This window comes from Panthera onca, chromosome A2, assembly GCF_046562875.1.
Source record: "Panthera onca isolate mPanOnc1 chromosome A2, mPanOnc1 haplotype 2, whole genome shotgun sequence".
In the NCBI taxonomy this organism is placed as follows: Eukaryota; Metazoa; Chordata; class Mammalia; order Carnivora; family Felidae; genus Panthera; species Panthera onca.
Genome location: NC_138340.1, coordinates 157,574,983 through 157,593,199, shown reverse-complemented (window position 1 = coordinate 157,593,199; position 18,217 = coordinate 157,574,983). Strand labels below are relative to the sequence as shown.

Genomic DNA, 18,217 nt, shown 5'->3' with positions numbered 1-18,217 from the left:
TGCAGAGTTTATTTTTTATTTTTTTTTTAGAGAGAGAGTGATAGTGCTTACTATTTAAAGAGAGTAACAATAACATAAATACAGGAAAGAACTAGGGTACAGAAAAACAAGGTCAGGATTAATTAAAATGAAAACATTATCTGCCAGCATTGGGCATTTGATTTCACCAGACCTTTTCATTTATACCTTTTATGCACGAAGTCAAGTACTGCTAAAATTTGACTGTGGGGTTCATTTGATTGGTACATGGATAAAAATCAGGGTGGAATGGGTGCATTTAGTCATCTCTCCAAGTAAATTACCATAATGGATGTTTTTGCACAAAAAGCAGAGGGTGAGGTTGTGAGAAATGACCAAGACATGATTTTCAGGATCGCGTTTTCAGGATGGCATGACCACAGTATATTGGTACAGAATGAAAACGGTAATGTTCTCAGTTGTATTTCTTAAGTAATTATCAGCGAAAAGAGCAGACATTTGTTTGGAGTCCTTAACAAAAGGGAAGAAGGAGGCGGGATTTCCAAGGGCTGTTTTTAGAAATTTTGTTTTTGTCCGTTGCTAGTGTTATCTTAAAGGAGACCCGGCTCCTTAAGAGATCCGTACTTCTCTTCTATACACCGTTGTCTCTGGGCTGCGGTGGCCAGCACGTGGCTGTACTTCCTAGCTCTCTGCCATCGGTGGTGGTGGTGGTGGTGGGGTGGTGTCACATTCTTACAAAAGGAACATAAGCAGAAAAGATTTGTGCCGCTTCTAGGGCTACAGTGGGTATGCCTCCCGCACAATTGCTCTTCCCATCACTGGCTGGAAGCAAAGATCTCCAAGGCCAGGAGGATGGTGGTAGGTCCACGAGATGGAAGGTCCCTGCATCACCGCATGAGAGACTCTCACTTGCCTGCATCGGACTTAGCAGGAGCAAGAAGTCAACTTTTGTTTTGTAAAAATTACTTTGATTCGGGGCTTCGTCTGTGACACCTTTACCCACAAATCTGTTACTTCACATTGTTTTTGGAGAGAAAAGGAATGAGGAAGGGCTGGTAACTCTCAAGTATTCGTGGCTTCTGAGACCAATTCACGTTGTAAAGAGCATCTCCTTATGGCTCAACGTGCTAGGTTTTTATTTATGTCACGTAGCTGCCTTAGAGTCTGGGGAAGCATAGTTTACTTTGCATGTTATTCGGTGTCCCATTCACATTATTTCAATTAATAACATAGGGCATCTCACCTCTAAACATTACAGCATAGGATTGGATAATGAAGGAAACAGATACAAAAAGGACATTTTCAGAGACACCTTGATACAATTCAGCAGTCCCACAAGATTCTGAACTGCTTTTAATTGCTTCGTTCTGGCTTTCCCTAAGATATGTAAAAAAATGTGTACCGATAAATATTTGAGAACGTAAGGGTCCAGAGGTGCCTTGGAAGAAGTTTTTTTTTTAAGTTATAACATTAATACATGTTCATTGTAAGATTACTAAAAAACACAGAAGTATGTATTTCTTAAGCTTACTCTTATTTTTTTTTTTTTTTTTTTAATTTTTATTTTTGGGACAGAGAGAGACAGAGCATGAACGGGGGAGGGGCAGAGAGAGAGGGACGCACAGAATCGGAAACAGGCTCCAGGCTCCGAGCCATCAGCCCAGAGCCTGACGCGGGGCTCGAACTCACCGACCGCGAGATCGTGACCTGGCTGAAGTCGGACGCTTAACCGACTGCGCCACCCAGGTGCCCCTTAAGCTTACTCTTATTTTTAAAAGCAACTTCTATTGGCTACTTCAGTGTGCATCATCCTTATATTCAGACATATAAACACACACACACACACACACGTGCACCCATGTGCATGGATATGTATGTATGAATTTGTGAAGAGCTAGAAGTTTCTCCTACAAAATCAAAATGAGTTTTTAAAGTATGACACATTTTCTTCATTTAATTACATTTGATGAGTAATTTCTATGGTAGCCCATTATAGATAATACTTACTCTTTTTCATATACTACATATATACTTCTTATAATTTACTAAGTCCAAAATTAATACATTTTAGATCATTTAGTATTTTTTTATAATAAATGTCAACTCAAAATCCTTGTACCCATTTCTTCATGCGATTACATATGTTAAGTATTTCTCTAGACTAGGTTCTTAAAATTGCTATTTCCATTTTTAAGCGTTGAGTAGATATTTCCAAATTTTTTAGCATATAAAAATCTGTGCCTATTTATACTGTCACCAACAGTGTCTGAATGTTTGCACTGACCCACACACTCACCAACAGTAAAAGTATTGGCTTTGAATTATGGAAAGAGCCTAAATGTCCATCAACTGATGAATGGATAAAGAAATTGTGGTTTATATACACAATGGAGTACTACATGGCAATGAGAAAGAACGAAATATGGCCTTTGTAGCAACGTGGATGGAACTGGAGAGTGTGATGCTAAGTGAAATAAGCCATACAGAGAAAGACAGATACCATATGTTTTCATTCTTATGTGGATCCTGAGAAACTTGACAGAAACCCATGGGGGAGGGGAGGGAAAAAAAAAAAAAGAGGTTAGAGTGGGAGAGAGCCAAAGCATGAGAGACTCTTAAAAACTGAGAACAAACTGAGGGTTGATGGGGGGTGGGAGGGAGGGGAGAGTGGGTGATGGGTATTGAGGAGGGCACCTTTTGGGATGAGCACTGGGTGTTGTATGGAAACCAATCTGACGATAAATTTCATATATCAAAAAAAAAAAAGTATTGGCTTTGACCCACAATTTGTTGGTTAAAACATGGGTTCTCATTTTAAAGTAGATTTTCCTGGATGAGGATAAAGACATTGTCATATTTATTTTTGACTTGTGTTTATTCTGTGAATAGTCTGTAGCTACATACTTTCATTTTTTCATGGATTTGTATATTGCCCTTCTGTTTTATATACGTTAAAATATCGTAGGTATATTATTATACTCTTTCTTAGGATGAGTTTTCAGGCCAGTTAAAAATTCAGTCTACTCTTCCCAAGCTTTAGTTTATCGTAGATACATGGGGCACCATAGGTCAGGCTGTGTGTGGGGACAGTCTAACTAAGTAGTTATAAATATGGTCTTTGGCCTTTGGAAGACCGAGATGAGGGTTCTCCTGTTCCACTCACTAGCTCTGTGAGCCTCAAGGGGTACTTAACATCTCTGTGTCTTGATTATGTTCATGTATAAATGAAATCTAATGGTAAAACATACCTCTGGGAATTATTGTGAAGATTAGATTGATATTAATGGATAGGTCCTCATAGAACAGTACTTGATATGACATAAGCAGTCAATAAAAGCGAGCTATTAGTATTATTATGCTAGTTACACAACACCAAACAGAGATCTGGGACCCTTTGCAAGTGAATGGTATTATTAATCCTTCCCCAACAGAATAACAAAATTTTTTTTTTTTTGGTGGGGGAGGACAATTCATGTAGAATATATCTTATGCCATCCGTAGTTCCAAGATCATTATTATATGCAAACCATTCATTCGGTATTTACTTTTGAATTCCTGTGCAAGGCTCAGGAATTAATTGTATAGATTAGTCTCAAAATAATCCATTTAATTTTGTCTCTTATGTAAGAGGAAAAAATTGAAATGTTAGAAAGTTAGTTGAGAGGCATCGAATTAGAGGTACTTATAGATCATCTAGTCCAACGTTTCATTTTACAGGTAGGGAAACCATGCCCAGAGGAATTAAGTGATTTTTCTAAGGTCACACAGTGACCTGGTAGAACTGAGATAGGAACCCAGATGTCTGGCCCTCTGAGCCAGCCCTCTAAGGGCGAAACCAGACTGTGATCACAAACACACCTCTTGTCTCGGCCCAACGGTATTACACAAATTAAAAGCAAACAAATAGCAGAGAACAAGCAAAACAAAATACCAGATGACACTAAAACAGTGCTGTAGTCAAAGTTCATCAGGAAGGAAAGAAAGCAGACCCTTCCCTGTGGTCTGGGAAAAGACATCAAAACTATGATGTCCAGTGAGGCCACATTCTAACTCTCCTTCCATTTTCCTCCCTAAGAACGAAAGATTTAACAGGTCTTCTCTATTGCATCAACATTCAAAGTGTGGTCTGTGGCAGCAAGATAGGAGAGATTGTTAGAAATGCACATCTGTGCCCATCCTATCCAGGCCTGCTAACCTGCCTGCGTTGTTGCAAGATCTTCAATGATTTGTATGCACACTGATGCCAGAGAAGCACTGGTCTACACCATCTAACAAAGAATAAACAGTCATCCTATAGGTCGGTGGTTGTCTGTGCCCACTCCACATGCCAAAGACACTGGGGAACTCGATTCCAAATGGCTTGTGAAGTAGCTCCCACCCACAGCATCCCACCCTATCATTTGCACTAGTTACAACCCCTAATTCTCCACCATCTTGCAAGACGTAGGAGGATTAACACCCTCTGCTTGGCTGCTCAGCTCCCACAAGCACCTCCTGGCACACCATAATCACAGGCTTTCACAATTTGGCGTGCTCTTTTTGAAAGGCTCATGTCCTCTGTTCCACATGACAGAAATCAATATACATAACTCTTTATGTTAAGGAGTAAATACCTTCTCCTAATATGTTTGTAATTCCCTTGTGATCACTGGCAAATGAAACATGATTCATCACCAATATTTACTCTATAAGAAACTTGTAAGAACTGAGTGCATTTGAAACTAAAAGTGACTAATGGACAATCAGATGTCTAACTTTGAAAGAATAATGGCTGCTATATTTAAGTTACGCATTTTATGGAGCTGTACTGTTTTTTGCTTTTTGTTTTTGATAGGAGTTTAGGCTAAATGATCATTCTTAGCCAGCATTCACTGAAGTACTACTCTGACATGAGCCTGGTCTAGCTATTGAAGATGTAAATATCAGAAGGTCCTGTTCAAAAGAATCATGTGGTTAATCTAGTTTGGATTTGATGGGATTTGAAGTGTTGGGGTTTGGAGACAACAGTCAAGGAAGAATTATTGAGATGTCTTTGGTGCAAAAAGGTGTTTTATTTTTTTATGGTGGCTTTATTAAAGCAAAGGGACAGGACCCCTGGGCAGAAAGAGCTTCCCGGACTGTAAGGAGTCAGTAATTATATACTAGCGAGTTGGGGATGCTAAAGAGAAGGGAAAGTTTCCAAAAGGATTTTCATATGCTAAAGAATCACAGGATCCCAGAAGCCTACCTACTGTCAAGCTAGGGTTGTTTTCCCCTCTAGCAAAGTATTAATAGTAAGATAGTAGGGACTTCCTGCAGGAATGTTTTTACTCTGCCTGCCTCAAGTATTTGTCAGTGGGCTGTAGGTTATAAGGAAAATTTAATTTTGCCTGCCGTTTCCTTCTGCCTTTGTTTCCCACATCAGACTGACTGGATTTGAATTCTGATTCCACTACTGGATTTTTGTGACATAGAGTATGTTCACTAATTCTTTAAACCTCAATTTCCCTTCTGTAAATGGAAATACCATTAATACTTCACAGCTTTGAGGTGAGGATTACACCTAAAGAATTTAATATAGTGTCTGGTACACAACCATTGCCAAATAAATTTTAGCTGCAATTATTTTCTACCATACTAAAGGATTTTGAAAAATGTGGAAATCATAAGATAGTTTAACATTGAAGATTGCGTGTAGCTAAGTGATAAAGGCTCATGAGTGCACCTGACCAGTGCTCGCTGAGCGCCTCCTACGTTCGAGGCAGGGTGCTAGTGTGGATGTAAAAGAGGTGGAGAGACTCCAGTTCTTGCCCTTGGGAAGCTCCCATCTTACCTATGAAACTCGGTACCTTCCTGAGCAATATTCTATAAATGCCACCTGAAAGATTATTACAGCAATTTTCAACACCGAAAAGGAAATCTAAATTCCTTTGTCTTCAGAACGGGCTCCTTTAGGTAAACTACTATCAACTACCCATTCTAATTCTACTCCATCAAGCGAAACTGAAACATCGGTCTTCTCTTCCACTGTTTCCTGCTTCCCTGCGCAGCTCTTGGCCAGAGCCCTCCTCTGGTCTCTGACCCTTGGAGTCAAGGTTCGTTCTTGTTATCACACCCACTGCTTACATAAGTTTAGAGTCAAGGTGTTTCCTCTAGCAAACAAAGCTTCTGTCTGAAGCCTAGTGCCCATCACTTGGTCTTAGTCACTGATTTTGTTTTACTACCTTGATCTCTCTGGTCATTATCCACAGATAACTCCAAAGGGGCCATGTTGCCCAGTGGTTATGGCTATAAGGTCAAGAAATAGATTGCCTTCGTTGAATCCTGGCCTGGACAGTTAGTATCTATGATACTGGGCAAGTTACTCCATCTCCTTGTGCCTGAGTTTCCCTATATGTGAAGTAGGGATACTGTCTCTTGCCTCAAAGGACCATTTTGAGGATGAAATAAGAAATATATGTAAAGTGCATTAACTGGCCTATAGTGAGAGAGACAGAGAGGGAGAAAGAGGGAGAGACAGACAGACTATGGTGTTGCTATCTTGGTGTATTGGTTCTGGGTCTTAGCTCAGCTAAATCACCAATCTCAATAAGAATGGCCTTTATCTTCATCTTCTTTATGTTTTGTGTTCCTTTAAAAGTCCAATGATTTTTGCGACTCTGCCCATAGGAATCATTGTGCACAACAACCAACTTCCCATAAATGATTTCATCTTCTAGGCCTTACAGAGCACAGATCAGCTCACTGTGGCATAGAAGGCTGGAAACAAGCCCTCCTTATGTAATACATTCACCTTTGGGCTAACTTAGCTTTGTTCTTTATCGATAACACTGATGTTGAGGCACACAATGCATACTGTTAAGTACTAAGGGCTTGGGAGCCAGACTGTCAAGATAAAGTCCAGATATTTGTTACTTTCTGGTATAAGTGTATATCAAACTGACAATAGGACCTTCTTCACAGCTTTGTTATAATGCCTAAATGAGATAGTCCATGTCAAGTGTTATCATTTCATAGAGTATGGCACTGGGAAAGCCATTAACCAAAATGTTAGTATTATAAAAACCCATTTTGTTTTCACATTTAGTGAGCTTTGCTGCCCAGTAATTAGGAATTGGGTTGAGTAATTATTATTTTTTTGAAGATTTTTTTATTTTGAGGGGAGGGGGCAGCGAGAAAGGGAGAGAGAAAGAATCCCAAACAGGTTCTGCACTGTCAGCACAGAGGCCAACGTGGGACTTGAACCCATGAACCATGAGGTTATGTTATGACCTGAGCTGAAGTCAAGAATTGGTGCTTAACTGACTGAGCCACCAAAGTGCCCCTGGATTGAGTAATTATTGATTCCCAAGTGAAGGGCAACACATGTATTCTTCTGAACAAGTGTTCCATTCACTCTTAATATGAAATTGTGAAAGACTGGACACAAAGTGGCCATTTTAGTCTCCAGGCAGGTTAGAAAATGGACTTTATAGGTGACACCCTACAAAGCCACCTGAAATGTATGGGATTCATCCCTAATCATTGGGTTTGTAAAGTAGAATGAATTAGTAAAAACCAGTGCATTACCAAGCCAAAATAGCCAGTTATACTCTACTAGCCACTTACGTTCTCTGGTCAAATTTCCTATTTCAAGGATAAAACATCTAATGAGGGAAATTATGTACATGCGGACAAGCAAGGTGGATGTGCTAATAAAAAGACTCTCATAAAAAAGAAAAGTACATATTGAGATACTCTGTACATCTAGATAACTTACAGCTTACACTCAAAGTTTTCTGGCGAATCCACAAACAACCCTAAATATACGTTTTCTTTGATACCCCTTATCAGCCTATTCAAGGAGAGAATGCCCAGTTTTGCTCTTTTGTTACCTACGAGTAACCCGTTTATCTCCAGAGCTATAAACAATGTGCACTATTCCCATCCTGTCTACAGATTTTTCCTTCTTCTCTCCTTTTTCCTATATTCTTTGCATTAATTTTGTTCTTTCAATCAGCCTGCTTGTTTAATTCCTAATGTGAGTTAATTTTCATAGAAAATTTCTTACCATCATGCAACACGTTAAGCAAATACCTCTGAGTTTCTTTAACAGTTATTCTTTAATAGGGCAAGTACAATTTTGGGATAATGGACAAGTGTGCCTCTGGGTTTGGAAGGTCATTATCTTTCACTGCAGCTTTCTTTTTTTCCCTAAGTCTTATGATATATACAGTTTAGTGAGTTTAAATACTTAGGCTAGAGAGAGAGATAGACTGTGTTCAACCTTTGGGACCTAGAAAATGAACTTAAACATTTTTTAATGTCACAGCTATTAAATTCAATGAACAATAAAAGAAAAAGATCGTATCTGATAAAATCACACCTGTAGGTAATCAATGAATACAACATATCTAAAGCTTTCATTCAAAGGAAGAAGAGGGCTTGTTCTTTAGGTATACCTAAGATGAGAAAAGTGAAATTTTCTGGATTTAGGCAGTGATCAAGCACTTAGTCTGGTGATTCCAATGTCACTCCAATTGGAAATGACTTTCCTTGAACATTGCCCTTTTCAGGGCACTCCTGACATCTGCATTTCTCAGGCTGTAGATCAGTGGGTTCAGCATAGGGTTGAAGAAACTGTAAAACAAGGAAAGGATCTTCTGCTGCTCCTCGGGGTGGCGGGATTTGGGGGACATGTACATGATAATGGCACTTCCAAAGAAGAGCCCCACCACGCAGAGGTGGGAGGAGCAGGTGGAGAAGGCCTTTCTGCGGCCCTCCCCGGACTGGATCCTCAGGATGGCGAACAGGATGCGCGTGTAGGACACCAGCACCAGGCAGAGGGGCCCGACTAAGATAAACACACAGGCAACAAAGATGACAACTTGGTTGAGCCAGGTGTCAGCACAGGCCAGCTTGAGGACAGACAGGATCTCACAGAAGAAGTGGTTGATTTCATGAGGCCCGCAGAAGGGCAGCCTCAGAATGAGAACCACATGGACCAGGGCCAGCAGGGAGCCACATGACCAGGAAGTCACCACCAGGATGATGCAGCCTGTCCAGCTCATGATGACAGAATATCGGAGTGGGTGGCAGATGGCCACATACCGATCATAGGACATCAACACCAGGAGAAGACATTCAGTATGAGCAAAACTCAAGAAAAGAAAGGTCTGCGTCATGCAGCCAGCAAAGGAGATGGGCTGGTCTGGCTTCAGGAGGTCTATCAGCATCCGGGGCACCGTGTTGCAGGCATAGGCTATGTCGACGATGGCCAGGTGGGAGAGGAAGAAGTACATGGGGGTGTGCAGTCTGGAGTCCAGCCAGATGAGCCCCAGGATGAGCCCGTTCCCCAGCAGGGTGAAGGCATAGAACAGGGAGAAGAGCCCAAAAAGGATTATGTGAATCCTTGGACCAAGACAAAATCCCAGTAAGATGAATTCTGTAACCATTGTTCGATTTTTCTCCATTTTACTATTAAAGAGAGAACCAGATAGCTGTATGACACAATTATTTTAAAACAACTCTTTTTTATTGTTCATAAATTTTTGGTATGTACAAAATTATTAAGAAACAACTTTAAGAAGTCACTGAATTAAGGAAGAAAGGAAGGAAGGGAGGGAGGAAGGGAGGAAGGAAAGTAGGAAGGTAGGCAGGCTTACCTATTTAAACAAATCTAACTGTCTTTAAGCTAAATTCTTAATCTGACATCTAATTTTACAGAAGAGGAATATGTTATGTGATTATCCACATGGAGCCTTTGACAATGTGATGGAATTAGGAAATATCAAACCATATTACAAAGAAAATAATCATGAAATCTGGATTGTTTCAGAGCTACATATGTAAAAATATGTAAGAGAAATTCTAGATAGTAGAAATAAGAGGAGCTTTAAATGAGAATGGTCTCTGGAAAAGAAAATAATTTCACTTACTTCAGCTGAAATCATGATTGAGTTCTATCAGTATCTAAATCCCATGTTCGTGGACTGGAAGAATTAATATTGTTAAAATGTCCATAGTTGTCAAAGCCATCTATTCAATACAATTCCTGTCAAGATTCCAATGACACTTTTATGGAAGTAGAAAAAAATTCTGAAATTTTAAGAAAGCATAAAAGACCTCAAATAGTCAAAGTAATCCTGAGAAAGAAGAAAGCAGGAGTCATCACCCTTCTTGATTTCAAGCTATATATGAAAGCTATAATAATCAAAACAGTGTGATACTGGCATAAAAACAGACATACAGACCAATGAAAAAGAATCAAGAGCCCAAAAATAAACTCATATAAATAATATTTGACACAGGAGCCAATGGAGAAAAGACACTGTCTTCAATAAATGGTCCTGGAATCATTGGATATTCACATGTAAAAGAATGAAACTAGACTCCTACCTCACACTACTCACAAAAATTAACTCAAAATGGATGAAAGACCTAAATATAAGATGAAAAACCTTAAAACTCCTAGAAGCAAACAGGAAAAAGTCTTCCTGACATGGGTTTTGGCAATGATTTTTTAAATATAACACCTAGGGGGGCCTGGGTAGCTCAGCTGGTTAAGCACCTGACTTTGATTCAAGTCATGATCTTATGGTTTGTGGGTTCAAGCCCGCATCGAGCTCTGTGCAGACAGCTCAGAGCCTGAATCCTGCTTCAGATTCTGGGTCTTCCTCTCTCTCTGCCTCTCCCCTGCTCATACTCTGTTTCGCTCTGTCAAAAATACACACACACACACACACACACACACACACACACACACACACCTAACACCTAAAGCACAAGCAACAAAATAAAAAAACAAGTGGAATTATATCAAACTAAAAAGCTTCTGCATAACAAAAGAAATGATTAACAAAACCAAAAAAAGACAATCTATGAAAAGGGAAAAAATATTTGCAAACTATATATTTGATAAGGGGTTAATATCCAAAATATATGAAGGACTGATGCAAATCAACAGCAAAAACAACAACAGGGGCACCTGGGTGGCTCAGTCCATTAAGTGTCTGACTTTGACTCAGGTCATGATCTCACAGTTTATAAGTTCGAGCCCTGCATTGGGCTCTGTGCTGACAGCTCAGAGCCTGGAACCTGCTTCTGATTCTGTGTCTCCATCTCTCTCTGCCCCTCCCCCACTTGTGCTCGCTCTCTCTCAAAAATAAATTTAAAAACATTAAAAAAATTTAAGCAACAACAAAACATGAAAAAACCTCCCAAATAACCAAATCAAAATGGACAAAGAACCTGAATAGACATTTTTTTTCAAAGATGACACACAGCCAATAAGAGCATGACAAGATGTTCAATATCATTAATCATAAGGGAAATGCAAATCAAACCCATAATAAAATAGCTCTTCACTGCTGTTAGAATGGCTATCATCCAATAGACAAGGGTTAACAAATGCTGGAGGAAAGGGAGCCCTTGTGCACTGTTGGTAGGAATGTAAATTGGTGCATCCACTAAAGAAAATAATATGGAAGTTCCTTAAAAACTTAAAAATTGTATTTGCATATCACCCAGCAATTCCACTTCTGGGAACATATCCAAAAGAGCACACCATTTGGGCATTTGGGAGAGATGTTTGTGCCCCGTATTCATTGCAGCATTACCTATAATAGTCAAGGCACAGAAACAACCTAAGTGACCATTGATGGATAAATGCATAAAGAAGTTTTGGTATACATATATGTTGGAATATTATTCAGCCATAGAAAAGAAAGAAATCCTGCCATTTGTGACAACATGAGATCATTGTGCTAAGTGAAATCAATCAGACAGAGAAAGAAAATATGGTATGTTCTTACCTATACGTGGGATCTAAAACAAATAAACAAATGAAACCAAACTTATAGAGGGAAAAAACCTGATCTGTGATTACCTGTGGAGAGGGAATTGGCGGAAGGTGGTCAAAACATCTTTTGATCAAATTGATCAAAAGATCAATTTCCAGTTCTAAGATAAATAGGTACTGGGGATGTCAGGTATAATATCATGACTATAGTTAACAATTATGTATGACATATTTGAACTTTTTTTTTTATTTTAATGTCTATTTTTGAGGGGGGAAGTAGGGGAGGGGCAGAGAGAGAGACAGACAGACAGACAGAATCCGAAGCAGGCTCTAGGCTCTGAGCTGTCAGTACAGTGCCCAATGTGGAGCTTGAACCCACAAGCCGTGAGATCGTTATCTGAGTCCAAGTCAGATGCCCAACCGACTGAGCCACCCAGGTACCCCTGTATTTGAACTTTAAGAGAATGAACTCTAAGAATTCCCATCACAAAATAGAAAACCTCTTTTCTTCTTCTATACACATATGCATATATACATATTTCTATATACATACATACATATATATCTATCTATCTATATATATATATACACACACACATATATATCTACAGGTGTGTATATATACACATATATATCTATAGGTGTGTGTGTATATATATATATATATATATATATATATATATATATACACACCTATATATAGGTGTATATATAGGTATCTATCTGAGATGATAAATGTTAACTAGACTTACTGTGGTAACCATTTCACAATATTTTTAAGTCAAATCCTTATGCCTATATACTTTAAACTTATATAGTGTTGTATGTCAATTTTTTTTAATATTTATTTTTGAGAGGAGTAGGGAAAGGCAGAGAAAGAGGAAGGGAGACAGAAGATCCGAAGCAGCTCTATGCTGACAGCAGAGAACCTGATTAGGGGCTCAAATTCATAAACCGTGAGATCACGACCTGAGCTGAAGCTGGACTCTCAGCAGAGTAAGCCACCCGGGTGCCCCTGTCAATTTTATCTCAGTAAAATTGGGGGAAAAAATTTAAAGGTCAAAACCTAGAATGAATAGAAAGAGGAAATATACTCATCTTGCTGTTAATTCAATCCTTCATATTTGTAACATGTATTATAACTGAAATCCAAAACATAAGAAACTACTATTTACATCAACAAACAGTGGCTGACCACAGCACCATGAGTTAAAATATACTTTATAAGTAGCTAATAGGAACATATTATTGACCAATGGTAATTCAGTCTGTCTGCTGAGAAATGGACACGTCAACAAATTAGTGATAAAATACTTAGTCTATGAATTTTATCCCAGACTTGGTAAACAAGAGAATATCAGGAAATATATGACTGGAGAGTTTTGGGAACCTCCAAAAGTCTAGTCAAGGTGCTTTGATACAACCTCAGGGAGGCAGGGCAGGAGGATGTGACAGTGAACCCACGTGTAGTTGCTTGTGTGGGCTACCTGTCTGGAGACAGACTGTGGGAAAAATAAAGGAGATGATCCATATGGAGCATAGACCAAAGTCTATGAGAGAGGCAGAACTTGTGCATCTTTAAAGCTTTTTTTTTTAAGAGAGAGACAGAGACAGCACAAGTGGGGGAGGGGCAGAGAGAAGTAGAGAGAGAATTCCAAGCAGGCTCCACACTGTCAATGCAGAGCCCAATGGGGGGCTTCAAACCATGAAGCCATGAATTCTTGAGCTGAGTTGAAACCAAGAGTTGGACGCTCAACTGACTGAGCCACACAGGCGCCCCTGTCTGTGCATCTTTAATGGCGTTCAGGGACAATAAGCCTGACCATGTCATACCTATATGACATGCATTAGTTTTACAAAATCAAATGAAATGCAAACAGATTAAATTTCTTATGGGCTTGTGGGGGTTATGAGGGTGGCTCAAAACTGTAATGTGTTCCAGGTCCAAATGTAACCTTCAGGCATAGCGAGGTACATTAACTTACATAGGTACAATTTCAGAATTTCAAAAAGGATAAATTGTCTGGTTAATGAATAATCAGGTAAATCTAAACTTCTAAAGTAAATATCTAAGAAGGAAATAATTTCATATATAATCATCAGAACTTGATGGAACCTATGTTTTATTTATTTTATATATATATACACACACACACACACACACACACACACACACACACACACACCTATATATATGTGTGTGTGTGTGTGTGTGTGTGTATAATTTATTGTCAAATTAGCTAACATACAGTGTATACAGTGTGCTCTTGGTTTGGGGGGTAAATTCCCGTGATTCATCGCTTACATAAAACACCCAGTACTCAACCCAACAAGTGCCCTCCTCAATGCCCATCACCCATTTCCCCTATCCCCTGCCCCCCCCACCATCAACCCTTGTTTTTTCCTCTGTATTTAAGAGTCTCTTATGGTTTGCCTCCTCTCTGTTTGAAACTATTTTTTCCCCTTTTCTGCCCCCATGGTCTTCTGTTAAGTTTTTCAAGTTCCACATATGGAGTGAAAACATATGATTTCTTTCTCTGACTTACTTTACTTAGCATAATACCTTCCAGGTCCATCCACATTGTTGCAAATGTCAGGATTTCATTCTTTCTCATTGCCAAGTAGTATTCCATTGTATATATAAACCACATCTTCTTTATCTATTCATCAGTTGATGGACATTTGGGCTCTTTCCATAATTTGGCTATTGTTGAGAGTGCTGCTATAAACATTGGGGTACAAGTGCCCCTATGCATCAGCACTCCTGTATCCCTTGGATAAATTCCTAGTAGCTCTATCGCTGGGTCATAAGGTAGCTATGTTTTAAACAGTAAATCTTGAAGAATGATGAGCTGGCAAGTTCTCCTCTAAAGTAGTGGGCACGGGGAAGGCAGAATTCCTAAAATCACCACCTATTGTTAATCCTTGACTCAGAGGAAGCGTAGGACTACTCACCTGCAAGTAGCAAGGAAAGACTGAAAACTGATTCATCTTATTTGCTTATGTAGTTACAAGCCAAGACTTTGCCGAGTGGTCTTCTGGGGTAAGGGCTGATAGGATAAGTGAGTTTTCTGGATATAAGAACTATTGTGGACCGTAAAGAACTAGGTGTCAGTTCTGTGTAATCATAGCCTATTGGAGAATCTGTTAAAGGCTAATAGTTGATCATACTCATGAGTGCCCCCTATGTGCTGGGCACTGTGGAAGCACATAGTAAAAGCAGGAGGATGGTGCTGAGCTTTGTGAAGATTTTCTCGTACAAACGTGCTTCAGAAGAAAGCAGTGATAAATAAAAAGATACACATTAAACACAAAAATCCTATAAAAAGAAATGATTGACTATCTCGTCCTTCTCCCACCTCACACACCAGCACCTAACACCGTGGTCCCCTTTCTATACTTTTCCCACCCCCACTGTGCAAACTTATCTTCCAAGCTATGAAAAATCTAACACTTACACATATTTATTGAATACATTCTAGCTGTCCTTAATGCTAAGCTTAAGATAAACATATGACATAGATTTAGTACCCACTGTACCTGTGTTGACAATAAGTAAATGCATATTTTATATAATAACCAACATGTTAATTTTCCCAACATAACACCATTCTGTAATATACCCTCCTGTAATTTTCTTTGGCTAAGATTATTCCATATGTTCTGTTTAAATGCATGACACAGAAATTTCTTACTCCTTCTGTTAGTGCTATCTTTTCTAAGTAAATGTCTATCACGTGGATATTTCTCCACCAATGAAGCAAATTAACCAAACTCGAAACCCAAAACATCTTTATATAATTTGTCTATAAAATGTGCATCTAATATTCCCCTGAAACTATTCATATAGAATGTGAATGATGAGCATATATGTTTAACATTAATAAAGAGTATTTACTTCTCTAACATTTAAAATAAAGATTGTCAGAAACAGAGTGATAGTCCACAGAAGTGTAGATGCTACCCCATGTCTAAGAGGAATTAATGATAAAGTAAAATAAGGTGGCCTGGTTAGCTCCCACGTTTGGACTCAGGGACCCCAGAAGGGAAAAATACCTCAAGGTTGGGCAGGATCATGATTTCTGGGAGCGCCTGTGGGAGCTGCAGAACCCTCACTCCTGTTCCTGACTGCAAAGGTGGCAGAATCCTCAGAAAAGGCGCTTTGATTCTCCTATGGCCCCAGCCTAGTTGGTAGCGTCTAAGGGCTCCCTGGAGGGGTGGGCTGCGAGATACAGTGCATGCCCACTCCACTGGGAAGGGGACAAAGCAGTTCCCTAGTTCTGCTCTCATCCCCAGCAGGACACACGATCAGGAACCACAACCAGCCACAGAGGATGCCTCTGAGACAACACCGGTCATTACGGCCCCGGAAAACTTGGCATTATTTGGATTTCATGAATTCCAGCGCTGCCCTAATTCCCAAACCATCAGGTCGTTCAGGGGAACCTAGAAGGAAGCAGAATGAGTGTGACGATGAAGAAGCTCCCGGCATTCCCCTCTGTATTTCAGCTTCTCCCCACTGTACTCTGGGCCACCTTGTGTAGCAGCAGAGGGGGGAAGGAAGGACCCTGAAAAATCAGCTGGTTCCAAGCAACGGCTCAAGATGTGGAGATGCCGTAGAGAGCAGGTTATGGAGGCAGGGAGCAGACTGGGAAGTCTGAGGAGAAACACGGAGTCCCAGTGGGGCTTATTAGAACACGCCTGAAGAGGGGTTTTCTAGAACACAAACCACTCAAATAGATCAGCCTTGGCAATACACTCTAATCTCGATTCTGAGGTGAGGAGATTCTAGGGGTCCAGTCCCTCAGGCCAGGGGGAGAGAACCCTCTGGAAGGCATCTTCCCCTTGAAGCTTCCTACCTCTTCTGGGTTGGGAGAGAATTTCCTACCTGTGATGATGTCATGTATTTGCATCCTACTGTTTTCCTATACTGGATGTGAGGGACTCAAAATGTTATCTGAGAAATCTCTTACCAATCAAGCGTGAGATTCACAAACTAATTAGTTCATTACAGTGTGATTCCTGGCTTCCTGGGGTTATCCCATAAACTTAGGGAAAACTGGTTACAATTATCAAGTTTCTTTTCTTTTTATGTTTCAGGTGGCTTGTAGAAAAATGTGGATATCTGGAAACTGATGTTTAAAAGAAAAAAAATAGCGGCACACTGAAATTGTGAAAATAATAGGGTTTTTCTCATTCATCACTGTATGACTATCAGTTATAAAAAGTAGGAACTTTGAACTAAGACAATAAGGAAATTAAATATAAATTTTTATGATACCAAACAAACTTTAACTTTGGGAAATGCATCATCTCAAAAGTACATGTTCTCTAGTACATATCAAGGTAACATTGCTTTAACTTATGGACAGCTTCTAAAAGTGGTCAGAGTAGGGGCATCTGGCTGGCTCAGCCCATAGAACATGCAACTCTCAATCTCGGGATCATGAGTTCAAGCCCATGTTGGATGTAGAGCTTACTTTAAACAAAAAGTGGTCAGGGGTGCCTGGGTTGCTCATTGGTTTAAGCATCCAACTCTTGATTTCAGCTCAGGTCACGATCTCACCATTCATGACTTCAAGCCCCATGTACTGTTGACAACACAGGGCCTGTTTGGGATTGGGATTCTCTGTCTTCCTTTATCTCTGTCTCTTCCCTGCTCACATTTGCATGTTCATCCTCTGTCTCAAAAATAAACAAACACTAAAAAAATGAAACTAAGAAATTTTAAAAAGTGGTCAGAGTAAAACGTAAACATACGTAAAACATAAATGTTTACAAAGGAAAATAACACATACCATAATTAACTCTTAATTGCAAAAAAATATATTCTTTTTTTTTAAAAATATATTCTTTTTTACATTATCTGTTAGCATCAGACATTTTCTAACCACCAATCTTATGGTTATCTCAAGGTCCACCAGAATTTTACATCATTTCCATTTGGAAGTAGAATAAAAATCAATATGTTGATAATTTAAACACTTTCTAAAGTAAATTGTCTCAATAATTGGTTTGAAAAATGTTGTCTTTTTAATGTTTACTTATTTATATATAGAGAGAGTGTGTGTGCATACAAGCAGGGAAGGGGCAGAGAGAGAGGGAGAGAGGGGGAATCTTAAGCGGGGACACCAGGCTCGAACTCATGAACCGTGAGGTCATGCCCTGAGCCAAAACCAAGAGTAGGACACTTAATTGACTGAGCCACAGGCACCCTAACAAAATGTTGGCTTTTAATTGATGAACTAAGTATCTGAGTCAGGGATGAACATATCTTCAGAATGTCATAACATATATAATTAATGGAAAATAGCAATTGCTATTATCAATGTTTCACTTGGAATCTTGAAAACTGGGAAAATAAAGAGGCAGAATTTGTTAGTTCATTGAGCACAGCCCAAGGTATAGAAACTTCAGTTGTAGACATCTAGGTTCATGATAAGAATAAATTGTGATCTATTGGGAGGAATTTTTCTACAG

At 39.4% G+C, this 18,217-nt stretch overlaps 1 protein-coding gene across 1 annotated transcript; it reads right to left on the bottom strand.

Annotated features, from left to right (window-relative positions):
- Positions 1-8,468: 8,468 nt before the first annotated feature.
- On the bottom strand, positions 8,469-9,419 carry LOC132675008 (olfactory receptor 2A1/2A42-like). The gene has a single exon (XM_060627471.3). The coding sequence runs from the start codon at positions 9,408-9,410 to the stop codon at positions 8,469-8,471; it is 942 nt and encodes a 313-aa protein (XP_060483454.3). The 5' UTR covers positions 9,411-9,419.
- Positions 9,420-18,217: the final 8,798 nt, after the last annotated feature.

Coding starts and splice junctions, on each gene's coding strand:
- LOC132675008 (XM_060627471.3), bottom strand. CDS start 9,410: ATGGAGAAAAATCGAACAATGGTTACAGAATTCATCTTACTGGGATTT.